Source organism: Taudactylus pleione, unplaced genomic scaffold (assembly GCF_031769625.1).
Source record: "Taudactylus pleione unplaced genomic scaffold, aTauple2 ptg000253l, whole genome shotgun sequence".
Lineage (NCBI taxonomy): Eukaryota > Metazoa > Chordata > Amphibia > Anura > Myobatrachidae > Taudactylus > Taudactylus pleione.
The window spans coordinates 4522838-4540000 of NW_028284655.1; the positions used below are offsets into that span (position 1 = coordinate 4522838).

General features: G+C 46.4%; 1 protein-coding gene across 3 annotated transcripts in view; it reads left to right on the forward strand.

The window, feature by feature from the left end:
• Nucleotides 1-12554, forward strand: part of RETN (resistin) — a 39215-nt gene extending 26661 nt beyond the window's left edge. For all 3 annotated transcript variants that reach the window (XM_088480378.1, XM_088480376.1, XM_088480377.1), the window contains exons 2-4: nucleotides 5221-5273; nucleotides 9191-9724; nucleotides 12403-12554. In XM_088480378.1, coding sequence (XP_088336504.1) covers nucleotides 5225-5273; nucleotides 9191-9724; nucleotides 12403-12533 — 714 coding nt within the window. In that variant the 5' untranslated portion in view covers nucleotides 5221-5224 and the 3' untranslated portion in view covers nucleotides 12534-12554. The remainder of the gene's footprint in view (nucleotides 1-5220; nucleotides 5274-9190; nucleotides 9725-12402) is intronic.
• Nucleotides 12555-17163: the final 4609 nt, after the last annotated feature.

Genomic DNA, 17163 nt, shown 5'->3' on the forward strand with positions numbered 1-17163 from the left:
CGTGCATATTGGTAACTGCGATCCAAGCTAAATCAGGCCCTCAGTTACTGTAGTGTCTTAAATTAGAACAGATAAATCACTCATTGCGCTGATGCTACACATGGAAGTTGCCATCCAAGTGAGATTATAATGAACAATGGGCCTGATTCAGACCCGTTTGCTATCTGCGTACGCTCGCTGGATGCGTATGCAAATTTGTCAAAGTGACGCCACGGGAAGTGAACGCTCACCCAGGCATAAGCACGCCCACCAAAACACTCTGAAACGCTCTGGCACGTTCGCGTCTCCACTCCCACGTTATTAGTGTCCTGCCCCTGTTACCACCCACAACCGGCTTCTTCTGTCACTCATTACATGGGCTGTCTTTGCAGGGCGAGCGAGCGGTATGCGATCGCAGTGTGTAGTTCGCGCACGCGCAGAATGAAGGGTGCACATGCGCGTACGCAGAACATCGGGCCGCTTGCGAGCGCACGCTTATAGCGAACGGGTCTGAATCAGGCCTAATATCTATCAACATGTGAATACGGCACTTTCCACATGTTTTTTTGCATCTTTTAAGTATCAACAATATTTATTAACGATGTTTCTTTCTTGACTTAATTTGCATCTAAATTTCGTATCATTATCACCGCTCCACTCTTGTGGATGGGACCTGATGCTTTCTGGTATTTATCAAGCTCGGAAAATGTATTTTCTGCGGAGCTGTAGTCTGTAAGTCAAACGTTAACGCCATCTTCTAATTTTTGTGGAGACTGCATGAAAAATAGGTATTTTTTTAGATCTATTATATTTACATGCTGTATGGAAGGCAGAATGTTTTACAAGTGTATCCTATTCATCCTAGGCAACCCAAACAATCACTTCATAATTTAAAATATATAAAGTCCTATGTGTGAGTTTTTTATGTCTGACTCTGAGCTAGGGAAAGGCTGTATGACAGCAATGGTACTATTTATCACTGAGGGCCTGATTCAGAGCCGGACGCTCTGACCAGAGCGCTCGCTCTGAATCAGGGCCCTCCTACATGAAAATGGAGCGGCCTCTTGGACGCTCGCATAGCTGTGGGTGACCATCAACAGCTATAGCTAGCGTCCATGATGATGGTCGCGATGGTCAAGACCATCGCGACCATCGGGCTTGCGACTGAGACCCTGCGGTAGGGTCTCGCTGCCGCAAGCCCTGGAGTGATTTTGGCTCTATCAGAGCCAAAATCACTCCCACTGACATCACTACTGATGTCAGTGGGGCCGGCTTCAGACAGTAGGCGTTCCCATGGGACCGCCTCTGTCTGGCAGCCACGCCCCCGGCACGCCCACCAAAGGGGGCATGCTGTCAATCAACATCGACAGCACGCCCCCTTTGGTGTGAGACCCGGAGCGACGGCTACCCCGTCGCTAGCCGGGTCTCGCGCATGCGCACGATGGAGCTCCCTCCGTCGTGCGCATGCGCAGTAGGGCACCATCGACCCGCTTGCGAGCATCCTGCGCTCGCGAGCGGGTCTGAATCAGGCCCTGAGACTCCTGGTACAGGCAACCTATAATCTGCATATACTGAATACACTGTGGGACACAGATAAATATTTTTTTTGCAATACCACTCGCTCAATTAATATTGCATTAAAGAAGGGAATGGAATAAACATATGTGAGATATATACAAGATTGCATGCTTATATTTCTCACCCAGTGCTGCTTAGGGATGGACATTGGTAACCGATGGTTAGCAACCATCGATGTTCCCAGTTCAATGAAAGTACTTTTTCCATCTAATTCTGGGTTTACGGTGGTTGCCAGCCATCGGATGCTGCTTTCCAGTGTCCGTCCAATGGCTGGCTGTTTGAATTCATCTGCAGACACCCTGAAGTGTTTGATAATTGTCTATATATCTGTGCCAGTGCCCTTGACTCCTGCTTGTATATTAGATTTGAACCAGTGCTTCTTCCCCTGCACAGTATATTAACATCACCTATGGGTTCTATGTCTGATGTAAATGGTAACCCTTAATCAAAAATTCATTACTTATGCTGGGCATACACAGCCAGATAAAATGTCTGTCAGACCGACAGACATTTTATCTGGCTGGCTACCAGCCGCAGATGTCGCCGGCATACACTGTGAGAGAAATCTCACAGTGTATAGTCCGACATCCGCGCTCCGCCCCCGGGGGAGGAGACATTTCCCTGTTCCTTCCGAGGGAAGGAACACAGGAAATGTCTGTCTGTCGGCCGCGCTGGGCATACACTGCCCGATGCGGCCGACAGTTTACCGGGTAAATATCGCATCGGACGGGCATGCTGGACAATCCTGCATGCCCGACCGAGCAATATTTAACCCTCGGTCGCCCGCACACACGCTACAATTATCGGGGCGATCCGCCGATATCAGGCCAGCATTACTAATATTTGCAATACAATAGATTATATATTTTGCATTCCCTGCAAATCATAGGAGGAAGCAAATTCAGTGACATATGAAATATTTCCAAAGGTTAGTAAAGGGTGGTGTCCTGACATCAATCGAGTAGGTACACACCTATGTACTAAATTATAGGGTGGCACAGGCAGAGAGCGTGGGTATTTCACAGTTGGACATGGTATAAAAAGGGACAGTTTGCTTTGGTGGCAATGTTTGTGCTTTGCAAGGAAAGGTAAGCAAAGGGGATCTAGGAGCAATGTGAAATCATTTGTGTTTAAATAACTAGTAGGTTGCAGGTACAGACGGAACAGAGAGTTTATTACAGGGGTATTTGTGTAGAGAGAGTATGTGACATAAATAACAGTGGTAAAACAGTTGGAAGAAGGGCATTGATAACATGGAAATATTATGGTAGAGACAGCAGATGAGGTGTAATGTTAAGGGATCCAGTATAAATGGCAGGTGAGGTACAGTGTAGAAGGGGTCCAGTACAGGTAGCAGCTGAGGTGTAGTGTAGAAGGGGTCCAGTACAGGTAGCAGCTGAGGTGTAATGTAGAAGGGATCCAGTACAGATAATAGATGAGGTGTAATGTAGAAGGGGTCCAGTACAGATAGCAGATAAGGTGTAATGTAGAAGGGGTCCAGTACAGATAGCAAATGAGGTGTAATGTAGAAGGGGTCCAGTACAGGTAGCAGCTGAGGTGTAATGTAGAAGGGGTCCAGTACAGATAGCAGATGAGGTGTAATGTAGAAGGGGTCCAGTACAGATAGCAGATGAGGTGTAATGTAGAAGGGATCCAGTACAGATAATAGACGAGGTGTAATGTAGAAGGGGTCCAGTACAGGTAGCAGCTGAGGTGTAATATAGAAGGGGTCCAGTACAGATAGCAGATGAGGTGTAATGTAGAAGGGGTCCAGTACAGATAATAGATGAGGTGTAATGTAGAAGAGATCCAGTACAGATAATAGATGCGGTGTAATGTAGAAGGGGTCCAGTACAGGTAGCAGCTGAGGTGTAATGTAGAAGGGGTCCAGTACAGATAGCAGCTGAGGTGTAATGTAGAAGGGGTCCAGTACAGATAGCAGATGAGGTGTAATGTAGAAGGGATCCAGTACAGATAATAGATGAGGTGTAATGTAGAAGGGGTCCAGTACAGGTAGCAGCTGAGGTGTAATATAGAAGGGGTCCAGTACAGATAGCAGATGAGGTGTAATGTAGAAGGGGTCCAGTACAGATAATAGATGAGGTGTAATGTAGAAGAGATCCAGTACAGATAATAGATGCGGTGTAATGTAGAAGGGGTCCAGTACAGATAGCAGGTGAGGTGTAATATAGAAGGGGTCCAGTACAGGTAGCAGCGAAGGGGTCCAGTACAGATAGCAGATGAGGTGTAATGTAGAAGAGATCCAGTACAGATAATAGATGAGGTGTAATGTAGAAGGGGCCATTACAGATGGCAGTCGAGGTGTAATGTAGAAGGGGTCCAGTACAGATAGCAGATGAGGTGCAATGTAGAAGGGGCCATTACAGATGGCAGTCGAGGTGTAATGTAGAAGGGGTCCAGTACAGATAGCAGATGAGGTGTAATGTAGAAGAGATCCAGTACAGATAATAGATGAGGTGTAATGTAGAAGGGGCCATTACAGATGGCAGTCGAGGTGTAATGTAGAAGGGGTCCAGTACAGATAGCAGATGAGGTGTAATGTAGAAGAGATCCAGTACAGATAATAGATGAGGTGTAATGTAGAAGGGGTCCAGTACAGATAGCAGATGAGTATATTAAAAAAGGTGTCTAGTACAGATATCAAATGAGGTATAACTTGGAAGGGGTCCAGTACAGACATCAGATTAGATGTAATGTAGAAGGGGTCCAGTACAGATAACCGCTGAGGTGTAATGTAGAAGGGGTCCAGTACAAATAGTAGATGTGTTGTAATATAGAAAGTACAGATATCAGATGAGGTGTAATACAGAAAGGGTCCAGTAAAGACAGCAGAAGAGGTGTAATGTAGAAGGGATCCAGTACAGATAACAACTGAGGTGTAATGTAGAAGGGTGCCAGTACAGATATCAGATGTGGTGTAATATAGAAAGTACAGATATCAGATGAGGTGTAATACAGAAAGGGTCAAGTAAAGACAGCAGAAGAGGTGTAATGTAGAAGGGTGCCAGAACAGGTAGCAGTTGTGGTGTAATATAGAAGGGGTCCAGTACAGATGGCAGATGAGGTGTAATGAAGAAGGGGTCTAGTACAGATATCAGATGAGGTGTAACATGGATGGGGTCCAGTACAGACATTAGATGAGATATAATTTAGAAGGGGTCCAGTACAGATAACCGCTGAGGTGTAATGTAGAAGGGGTTCTGTACAGATAGTAGATGTGGTGAAATACAGAAGGAGTGTAATACAGATATCAGATGAGGTGTGATGTAGAAGGGGTCCAGGACAGATAACTGCTTAGGTATAATATAGAGGGGGTCCAGGACAGATAGCAGATAAGGTGACAGAACATAGACCAGCACAATAGCACAAGCTATAGACGGTGAGGAGTAAATGTACATGAAATGGACCTTCATGTCTTCAAGAAAAAATAGTATGTGCATATAGATAAACACAAAGGGGGCATCAGGGTGATTTTCGTAAACTGAGCAATTTGGAAATGGGAATCAACTTTATTGGAATTAAGGCTGCAGGCCTGTGTGAAACGGGTGATGTGGGGATGAGAGGTGAATGTACTGGGTCAGTACACAGGGTCGGATGCACAGCAATATGAAAGCATGTTACAGTGTAATTACTCTCTTGCAGGAAAATGGCGTCGCTGACACTCTTGGTCGGTTTGCTGCTGATAGCATCTTCATGTAAGTATCTGGTGCTTCCTCCCACATGTGTGAATTTTGTGTGTTTATATTTTGGCTATAGGAGTACATCATAATTGTAATTCATATATATTATGGTGCAACTTCCACTGTTTCAGTGGGGACTATACACTTCTCATTACAACATTCATTCATTAAGTCCCCCTTCATGTAGTACTGTACTTCAATTAAGTCCCAGCACCCTAACCGTGCCGAGACTTATCAAACCTTTTATACAATATAGTCAGAATCTGGTTTCTATGGTCAACTGCACTTATCCTCTTTAGAAGGATTGATACACCTCCCCCTCCAAGTCCGCTATGATGGGAGATGTGGAGTGCTGCATTGACTGTGTCACCTGATTGGCTTGACTATGACTCCTGTCCAGTCACATTCAGGGGTGCAGTAAGGGGGTGGGGAGGGGGCACTGATTACCCAGGCCCGGGCTTGCCGGAGGAGCCCGGAGAGGGGGGGGGGGCAGGTCTGCTGCACCCCCCTCTGAGTCCCATCAGTGGCAGCAGCTCCCAGAACATACTGCCGTGTGCTGGGCTGCAGTGAGTACAATGAGGCTGCTGCTGCCGATGAGCACAGCAGCAGTCTCTTCTGCCAGCACCTGATAGGAGGGGGGATAGCTATCACACTGATCACTCCCCCGCTCCCTGATCTGCCCCGGGCTGAGGGGCACACACCTGCTTACATTAGGCCACGCCACCCTGCCAGAACCCGAGTCTGTCCAGGCTCTCTATGGCCCTGGCCACATTTATCAGAAACCTCCATCTCGTACAGGCTGAATCTCCTGCTCAGAACTCTCTGTGCTGATAACAATGGCTATGGAGCTCTGACGGCTGAGTCCCAGTATTGCTGAGGGCACAGGAAGGGATAGCCAGTGCAGCGGAATAATGAGCTACAAATATATAATCAAACATGGGGCATTGGCAAAAGTTGGCAACTCATGTACTAACATTGCAAAGCTATAGCGAGTCCATGATAATAGTGGTATATGTGTACATTACATGGTATCTGAATTTACAGCCATAGAAACATAGAATTTGACGGCAGATATGAACCACTTGGCCCATCTAGTCTGCCCCATTTTTAAACATATTGTTACCTCAACCTTTATTGATCCTTACTTCTTCCTTATGTCTATCCCATGCATGTTTAAATTGCTCTACTGTCTAAAGGTGCCCATACACAGTGCAATGCACCATGTAGGGCGACTGTCGATCTGTCAGCAGACGGATCGTGCTGTCACCGCTGGCAATCGAGCGGTCCCCGCAGACCGCACGATATGCCGGCTCCCTCCTCCTTCATCTTAATGGGATCGTACATCGCATCTCAGATCAGCTGAACATGCAGGAAGACCTGGGGATGCGATGTACGATCCCGCGGGAGAGCGCAGCACGATATCAGGTATGATATCGTGCCCATACACGGCATGATACAGCACCTATATCGTGCCGATCCGTCGGATCGGCACGTATATCGTGCCGTGTATGGGGACCTTTAGCCTCTACCACCTATGCAAAAAGGCATAGTTTCCCTTTAATACCATTTGCAATGTCACAAATAAAGATAATACAAAGCACTGGTCCAAGTACAGATCCCTGAGGTTCATTACAGATCACTGGTAACATTTCACTCTTGAGACTGCACTCCGTTTACTACAACTCTCTGATCCTATCCTGCAGCCATGATCTTATCCATTCAACTATCTTTGTGTAACCAATCCCAAGTTTTCCAGTTTATTTAACAGTCTGCAGTTTGGCAGCTGACATAGGTCGAAGTGAGCCATATTTACTAAAGAGCGGATTTTAGTAGTGGAGATGTTGCCCATAGCAAACAATCAGAACCTGCTTATCATTTATCTAGGACCTTCTAGAAGATAATAGCTAGAATATGATTGGTTGTTTAGGGCAACATCTCCACTTCTAAAAACCCGCACTTTAGTAAGTATACCCCCTATAGTTGACCAGAATTATGGGGTGGTGGTTGCAGTACAATTAGAGTGAGGTTGGACTAATCAGAGTAACTAGGCTGGATGGTGTGTGCTGCCAGATTTCTTTAATGTAGATAACAGTAATTTCTATATCTAAATACAATAATCAGAAAACATTAAAGCTGCTATTCTTGGGCTGACCTTACAATTAGGGATTTATGTGGTCTGGCTGATCACTCTGCCCTTATAACAACCAACCTGTCCAATTGGGTCTCCTGCACATGTGGTCATATTGGACAAAGGTCCAGTAGTTGTTCTGAGATCAGACCGGCAGACAGAAACAAAGGGGCCGATTCTCAGTCACAAGCCAAGTGGCTATAGATGATTTGCTACCTTATGCTAATGCAGGAATCGTTAGAGTTCAGTGACCAGCGCCAGAGGTGGGTCTGCAGCACAGTCCAAAATTCATATAGGGGAGCCACACCAACCGCCAGTGAGTCCCGACCGGCCATGTTTGGCAGCGTTTGAGGAAGCAGTTGGTGTCTTTGCCCTGTTTCAATTTTGGACTGCGCTGCAGCCTCACCTCTGGAGCCACCACTGGTAGAGTTAATGCGGGGGTCCATGCGCCTGCAAGCAGAAAGCCATGCCATCCTTGATTTTATGCCAACCACCATCATTAGTATCTGCGCTTGCACTAGCTACTTGCTAAGTGCAAGAGATCTGTCAGAAACAGGCTTCCCTTCCCCTTATACATGGAGATTTACATACACACACACAACATTCCAATGACACTCCCACAAGTCACGGCGGTTATGTGCGATCACATTGTCACCTCCCAAAAACATCTTATATCACAATAAGACAGATCCGGCCATACTCAAAATAGTGTAAAGTGCACAAAAAGAGATCTGTCAATAAATTGCATAGATCTGGTCACTCAGAGGTCTATGTACTAAGCCATGAAGAGAGAAATAAAGTGGACGGAGCTAAAGTACCAACCAATCAGGTACTAGCTGTCACTTTATAGGCTGTGTTTGAAAAATGGCAGTTAGGAACTGATTGGTTGGTACTTTATCTCTCTCCACTTTATCCTTCTCCAAGGCTTAGTACATAGACCCCTTAGACTTTGGTGCCAAAAAGAAGAGCGGGCACAGTGTAGGGGTACCCACCAAATACAGGTTAACCAGTTACATCCCACGTGCTCCATTAAATATACTCCTGGTATTTACAACATGAAACAGCCACATCAATATCGTAGACTTGCAGAAACATTTAAACATGTTATCAAAAGAAAGAGGGAATATTAACAGAGATCAGTTATATATTGACAATTGTTGTAGCGGAAGCTGTAATTACATAGCCAGTAGAATCTTACTTTATATCCAATTACTCCATTCAGATCACAACAGGCCACAGGAGCCAACTCTTTAAAATGATTGTGGGTGTTCATATTATTACTCAGGGGCTATAACAGAGTCTGATTTTGCAAAAGTGCGGATGGGGCGTTAAAGTTCGCAGCATAATTGCCTAAAAATCTGAGCTACAGTACATTCCATCTTGATGTTTTAAAGACATCAGTAGCACTTTACAGTGATACTGTACAAAAATATATGTATTACTATTAATAAAATATATAATTCAGATGTATAATTACACAATTATAGACAGAGTAATATTACAGAATAATAGAATCAAACTACAATGGATAATCATATATTGAGAAATAAAATAAATAAACTAACGTTGTAAGTAAAATAACATTGTTTCAATGTTACAAAAAGCTCCGGGTGATCATACAGTATTTAGTCATGTAGTATGGAGAACATACACATTCAGACAGTAGGCATTCAGCAAATATGACTGAAGTTATTATATCTGCAGCAGACAGTGAATTCAGTGAGGCAGCCATATAGGAATATTTCAGTGTATATGTGTTGTAGAACTCAGTTGTGTAACCTATAACTTTCTTGTAATTTAAAAGGTTCACAGCCACCGCCGTTTTGGTGGATTGAAGACAATGTAGGAGGTGGTTCCAACAGCGGAGGAGGAGGTTCCAACAGCGGAGGAGGTGGTTCTAACAGTGGAGGAGGTTCCAACAGTGGAGGAGGTGGTTCCAGCAGTGGAGGAGGTGGAGGTCATGGAGGAGGAGGTTCCAGCAGTGGAGGAGGTGGAGGTTACGGAGGAGGAAGTTCAAACAGTGGAGGAGGAGGTTCCAACAGCGGAGGAGGAGGTTCCAGCAGTGGAGGAGGTGGAGGATATGGAGGAGGAGGTTCCAACAGTGGAGGAGGAGGTTCCAACAGCGGAGGAGGTGGAGGTTACGGAGGAGGCGGTTCCAACAGTGGAGGAGGAGGTTCCAACAGTGGAGGAGGTGGAGGTTACGGAGGAGGAAGTTCCAACAGTGGTGGAGGAGGAAGTTCTAACAATGGAGGAGGATATGGGGGAGGAGGTGCAAGGGTGCCAACGTTGGACTGCACAGATGTGAAAAAAAATGGAAATACAGCTAAGTGCCCATCAGGTGAGAAGTTAGTCCTGCCTCCATAATTTCTCTACTTCCTTGTGATTGGATAACATGCATATTGGTTCGTAAAAATGGTCTGGTATGGAGCTGGACTTAAAATATGCAAACAGCTCACACATTAATGCAGATTTACTCAAATCTGGTAATTGCGCCCGTTTGTGACTGGAGAGACGGTACAGGTGAGCAAAGGGCAGTCTAATGTAGGGTAAGTACAGCAAAGGGTAATTACGAACAGACTTAGGCAGAAACGCACATATTGTATGTCAAAGACATATCAATTGCATGAGGGGTGGTGCAATACTTATTATGGTAACCCTCGCTAGCTAGCTGCTTCTGATGGCAAATTTACCTGTAAAGTTAATAATTTTCCCCCTATGGATTATGCATTTATTATATGACAATGCGCTCTTTGTTTCAGAAGGTTACATTTATTGAAAACTACTAGTGAATGTGTATTTCACTATCAAAAGAAACATTTAAAAAATTGGGTGTAAGTGTACCAGTATGCCCGATGTAAGCTGGTGAAAATACTACTGGCGCAGTTCAGAGCGCATCTTAATGAACGCATTTTGTGCCTTCAAATTTGGAATTAAATGCGTTCATACTCCTCATCACTACAGTGTCCTTCTTCCATGTGAGCACAGCACAGGTACTCTAAGCTCCCTGTAAACTAGCTACATTTAAAACAAGTTATCGCGCACTGCGAATTATACACATGCGCACTGAGCAACAATCACCCGGCAGCGAGAGATCGCACCTTAGCGAACGGCTCTGAATCAGGTCCCATGTCCTCTGCACATTAATATCTGAAGTAGCCAACTTTGATTTATTTCTCTCAGTGTTGCCGCTGAAGGATAGGATAAATTAGCCAAGCAAGGTTTATATCAGCAGTGTACAGACAACTACGGCAAAATGTGTATGCAGCATCTAGAGTGCAAAGTATCGGGAGAAATTAATTTTGCTTTGTTTAGGAAAAATATTTTAAATTAAAAATACTTTTTTCTTAAAAGTAAAGTGTGGAATTTTGACCAGATTCTTTAGCTTTGTCAATTCCCAAAGTGAATTTCAGCCAATCAAAATAAAGACTCTGGGCCGGATTTGCTTTAGCGTCAATTGACGTAATTGCGTCTGCAACTTTATGCTAATGCTATTATAAGCCTTTTCCTGGTGTACAAGTGGGTGGCTGGATGTACAAGGGCTGGGACGCCCACTTGGTTTGTCTTTAGATGCTACCATCAGCTGCACCATGCAAACTAGAACCTGCGCCATGATAAATGCATATTCGACGTCAGAGTATGGCTTCCAATGTAAGCAATTAAACATCTGAGTTTGCAACCAATTATGCGACATGCCCGCGACACTCCTATAACATGCATCTCCATGTGTCTGACTAGCCACTACCAGTTATCGGGCAATACATAGCCAACACATTCCAGAAACCGTGCGTCTCAATGGCACGCCGTGGGACACATGCGCTGTGTGACTTTTAGCTACATGTGCAGCTGAAAATCATCGTCCATTTGCATGAATATCTGCATTATGTCCAAATCAGGCGCTCTAGCTCTGTAACCCAGCACAGCGTATCCTTAGCAACCGCTGACAATCAAGCCAGTCCGCTACACGTTCACCCTAAGGTAAGATTTATCAAACTTTCCAAAGAGGACAAGTGACGATGTTGCCCTTAACGACCAATTAGCTTCTAACTATCATTTTAGAAAGTTTGATAAATCTCCCCCTGAAGATGATACATTTCAATGGCAAACCTCCACACAAATAGCAATCCTACAAATCCGATTGTCAAATGCAAACTGCTAGAGCAAATTGCATACTATAAATTATTTACCTAGGGTCTAGTAACGATTGTACCGCAAACATGTTTATGGCCATCGATCTGGTGAAAGAAATCGATTGCCAAGTTAGAGAAGTGATGTAGCTGAGCCCTTACCGATATTCTATTTGTGTCATGCCCATTCTCTTGACGGGATGTAGTTAAATTGCTGGCAGATGGGATGCCAGCCGCCAAAATACTGACGCCGTAATCCCGCTGCACGGCAAAATGCCAACGCCGATATCCCGAAGGAGATCAGGATACCGGCGTCGGCATCCCCAACGCCGGAGTCCTGAACGTCCGGACCCCGGTAAGTATCGCAGTTTCCCTGGGGATGGGGGTTTAGGTTCAGGCACCCCCGGGGGGAGATTAGGGACCCCCCGGTAAAGGTTAGGCTACGAGGAGGGAGGGTTAGGCATCGTCGGGAGAGGATAGGGCTAGGCACCCCCATGGGAAAGTTAGGTTTAAGGTGCGGTAAGGGGGGTTAGGGTAAGGCACCACCGGGGGGAAGTTAGGGTTAGGCACTGGGGGGGTGGGGGTTAGGCCCAAAGAGGGAGGGATAGGGTTAGGGATAGTATACTTACCACCCGTCGGGATCTTCAGCATTCAGGCTTCCGGCATCGGAATTTGAACCGATATTCAGCTGCTGGAATTTCATACCGATTCCCTCCTGACCTACGCCTGTCACACTGTAAGATGATTAGCTGCTGTTCTGTCTCCCTGAGGCATTTACACAATTAGTTATAAAACTGAATTTGAAATACAATAATAGTCTGAAATGTAGAAGTAATGACTTCATTAGAGATTTTGCTAGCAGGATAACATTTGATCTTTTCCTGTGTTTCAGGATATATCCCCACATCTTGCTCATGTGGAATGAGATGTGCAACATCATATTCATTTACTGACAAATACACCTGCTACTGCCGTTGTTCTTACGTTGAGTGGACCAGCGCTCGCTGCTGCAAGAACATCTAACAGTCACCTGGATGGCGCTTATTTTACACTTTCTGTCTCCATTATTATTTTGATATCAATAGTAAAAAAAACAAAAATATACAAAATTTTGTGATTTATTTATTAACGTTTATTTATATAGTGCCAGAAGATTCCATTGTGCTTTAGGTATTTAGCAAGTGTGATTTTCGGTCTCCTAACATTATATAACAACACCAATCTTTTGACACTATAATGCATAAATCCAGGTAAAAAATCCTGCACACTTACATGTATGTTCAATTAACAAAAAATATATATATATGGTCTTTGTAATAAAAGTAGGTGAGCACACGCACGTCAGACTTAATGTACAGGCGTCAGTCTAAAGGGGGTAGGAGAGACACAGGAAAACCCAGCTACTGGGGCAGATGTTCTAAGCTCTGGAAAGTGATACATTTAAGAGTAATAAACTACCAAACAATCAGCTCCTGTCATTTTTCAAATGCATCCTGTAACATGACAGTTAGGAACAGAGTGGCTGGTAGGTTATCACTCTTGAATTTATCACTTTCCAGAGCTTAGTACATCTCCCCCTGAGAGAAAATATAGAGAGTCACCAGGGAGGTGAAAAAATAAAGAAAACAATTACAAATAATCCTATATATAAAAACAACACTCTTACGTCACTGTAACCTTTAATATACAATAAAAAGATACTTAAAGCAGCGCTCCAATTTAAAATCAACAATACAAATTTACTAAAACACTAAATTACTTTTAAAAATCCATATTGACTCACAGACAATTATATATGGATGAATACAAAGCACAAATATTCAATAACAGTCATGCATGTCAAAAATATATAAGCTCTTAAAATATGAAAAATAGAAAAACACCCTTGGAGGCACGGTTAATAATGCACCAAACAGAGTTCAATATAAATTGGGAACTTCAGTGGCAGTGGCCACCCCCTTCAGTGAGAAGCAGCAGCGGCGGCTCTGGTAGCCGCCGCTGTGCTATGTATCCGGGCCGCCAGCAGGACACCTTCCTGCTGCAGCTCCGGAACAACAGTGATCCCTGGCTGTGTAGAAGCAGAAGCGGTGGCTCTGGTAGCCGCCGCTATGCTAGGTATCCGGGACGCCAGCGGGACACCCTCCCGCTGTGGCTCCGGAACAACAGTGATCACATAGTGATCGCCGCTGTGTAGAAGCAGCGGCGGCGGCTCTGGTAGCCGCCGCTGTGCTAGGTATCCGGGCCGCTCCCTCCGGCCTCAGCTCCTCCTCCTCCCCCATGATGCTCGTTTATATATATATATAGAGAGAGAGAGAGAGAGAGATAGATATCGCAGAGCCTCTGATTAGGGATGGCAACCGGCCATCGATGGTCTGACTGAAAAATATGAGATATGGTAAGAACTTACCTTTGTTATCTCTATTTCTACGAAGTCCATAGGGTTCCACAGGATACTTTGGGGTATAGGTGATGACGTCAGGCATCGGGCACCATAGAGTTAAGTTTTCAGCCTCCCAGAATGCACTAGGGTCCCCCTCCTATACCCCGCCCCCGAGCCAAGGCATCTCAGTTACGTACCAAGCTATAGCCCGGACGAGAAGGAAGAGAGAGAAAAAAGATCTGGACACACTCAAGAATCACATTCTCACCAGAGGGAGAAGGAAAAACCGGTGACCAGAGCAAAGCCCATCTGCAGCACAGGTGCGACAGGGCAGGAGTCCTGTGGAACCCTATGGACTTCGTAGAAATAGAGATAACAAAGGTAAGTTCTTACCATATCTCATATTTTCTACTTCAGGGTCCATAGGGTATCCACAGGATACCTTGGGGATGTCATAAAGCAGTATCCTTCAAGGGTGGGGACGCTCCTGTGCTGAAAGGAGAATCCGCCGCCCGAAGGAAGCATCCTGAGAGGCAAAGGTGTCAAACGCGTAATACCTGACAAAGGTATGGACAGAGGACCATGTGGCAGCCTTGCAGATCTGGACTGCAGAGGCACCACGTCGAGCTGCCCACGAAGGACCCACAGACCTAGTGGAATGAGCCCTCACAGGATGGAACCGGCAGGCCTTCATGAAGATAAGCTTCTGAAATCGCCATACGGATCCAACCTGCCAAAGTTTGCTTTGAAGCAGGCCAACCCTTTTTACGGAAGCCATAGAGGACAAACAAGGCGTCCGACTTCCTAAACGAAGTGCGGTCAACATAAATCCTTAAGGCCCGCACAACGTCCAAAGTGGCCTCACCCACTGAAAGGTCAGGTGAGTTAAAAGCCGGCACAACGATTTCCTCGTTGATATGAAAACGGGAAACAACTTTGGGAAGAAATTCAGGACGAGTGCGCAGCACCGCCCTGTTTCCATGAAAAATCAAGAAAGAGGGTCTACAAGAGAGAGCCCCTAAATCAGAAACCCGTCTGGCCGAAGCGATGGCCAGAAGGAAAATTGTTTTAGCTGTCAGCCATTTAAGATCCACTGCGCCCAGTGGTTCAAACGGCGGTCCCTGGAGAGCCCTCAGGACCACAGCTAAATCCCAAGGCACCACCGGTGGAACAAATGGCGGCTGAATTCGAAGAACACCTTGCATAAAGGTGCGCACATCAGGGATTGTAGCAATGCTACGATGGAACCAGACAGACAGGGCAGATACCTGCACCTTCAAAGAAGCAAGGCGAAGCCCATGGTCCAATCCCGCCTGTAGGAAGGCTAGCACTCTAGACAGACGGAACTCCCGAGGTGCATAACCTCTTGGTCGACACCATTGGAAGAACGTATGCCACACACGATGGTATATTCTTGCAGAAGACGGTTTACGAGCTCTCAGCATAGTGCGTACTACAGAGCTGGAAAACCCCCTGGACCTTAACATGGCCGTCTCAACAGCCATGCCGTCAAAGACAGCCGAGTCAGATCCGGCTGAAGACAAGGACCCTGTGACAGTAGGTCCGGGCGTAACGGCAACCGCAGAGGAATATCCACGGACAGACCCTGAAGGTCTGAGAATCAGTGCCGTCTGGGCCATGCGGGAGCTATCAACAGGAGCTTCCCTCCTTCCTGTTTGAATTTCCGGATTACCCGTGGAAGAAGGGAAAACGGAGGAAAGAGATAAGCAAACCGGAACATCCACTGGACGGACAGAGCATCCACCAGAGACATCTTTTCGTCTCTTGTGCGAGACCCGTACACCGGCAACTTGTTGTTGTGCCGTGACGCCATGATGTCGATCTCTGGAAGACCCCACCTGTCCACCAGAAGTTGAAAGACGTCCTGGTGCAGAGACCATTCCCCCGGATGAACGTCCTGGCGACCGAGAAAGTCGGCCTCCCAGTTGAGGACTCCCAGGATAAATACCGCTGATATGGCCGGGAGATTGCGCTCCGCCCAGACCAGGATGCGGAACACCTCTACGAGTGCCGCCCGACTTCGAGTTCCTCCTTGCCGATTTATGTAGGCCACGGTGGTGGTGTTGTCCGACTGGACCTGCACGGGATGACCCTGGAGAACCTGATGGGCCTGCTGGAGAGCATTGAAAACGGCGCGGAGTTCCAAGATGTTTATCGGAAGCTCCTTTTCCGCCTGTCCATCTGCCCTGGAACAAGTGTGGACCCGTGACCGCTCCCCAGCCCCGAAGACTGGTGTCCGTTGTCAATAAGACCCAGTTCGCCACCCAAAACGGACGACCATTGTTGAGATGGGTCATCTGCAACCACCAGGCAAGGAACAGGCGAACCTCCGGAGTGAGCACCATAGTCTGGGATTTGAGACTCTGAGGCAGTCCATTCCATTTGGACAGGATCAATTGCTGCAGAGGTCTGGAGTGAAACTGGGCATATTCCACCATGTTGAATACGGACCCCATGGAGCCCAGTAACCTCATTGCCGAGTGAAGAGACACACGGCGACTCTGCAGACAACTGCGCACCCTCAACTGCAAGGCAGAGATATTTTCCCCCGTCACAAAGATCCTCTGCTGACTGGAGTCCAACAAGGCTCCGAGGTGCAGAATCCTCTGAGACGGGATCAGGGTGGACTTTTGCCAGTTTATCAACCAGCCGTGCCGTTGCAGTACTGCAATCGTCAGATCCAAATGGTGTAGAAGGAGCTCCGGAGATCCTGCTACCAACAGAAGGTCGTCTAAGTACGGCAACATGCGGACTGCCTGCAGCCGCAGAGACGCCACCATGACCTCCATAACCTTGGTGAACACACGTGGTGCTGTCGCCAGGCCAAAAGGTAACGCCCGGAACTGGAAGTGATCGTTGCGGATTGCAAACCTGAGGAACTGTTGATGGCGCAAAAGAATAGGGACATGCAGGTAAGCGTCCTGTATGTCCAACGACACCATGTAATCCCCAGGTTCCAGCTCCAGAATGATGGACCGTAGAGTCTCCATCCGAAACCTCGGCACCCGCAAGGACTTGTTGAGTGCTTTGAGGTTGAGGATCGGACGGTACGACCCATTGGGTTTCTGCACCAAAAACAGATTGGAATAGAAACCCAGGCCCCTCTGGGAGAAAAGAACAGGCACTATAACTCCAGCCTGGAGCATAGTGTGCAAAACCTTCCGCAGTTCCGTGGCTGTGTTCCGGTCTGATGGAAGACCCGTGGTGAAGAATCGGGATGGGGGTCTGTGTCGAAAGGAGAGGGCATACCCG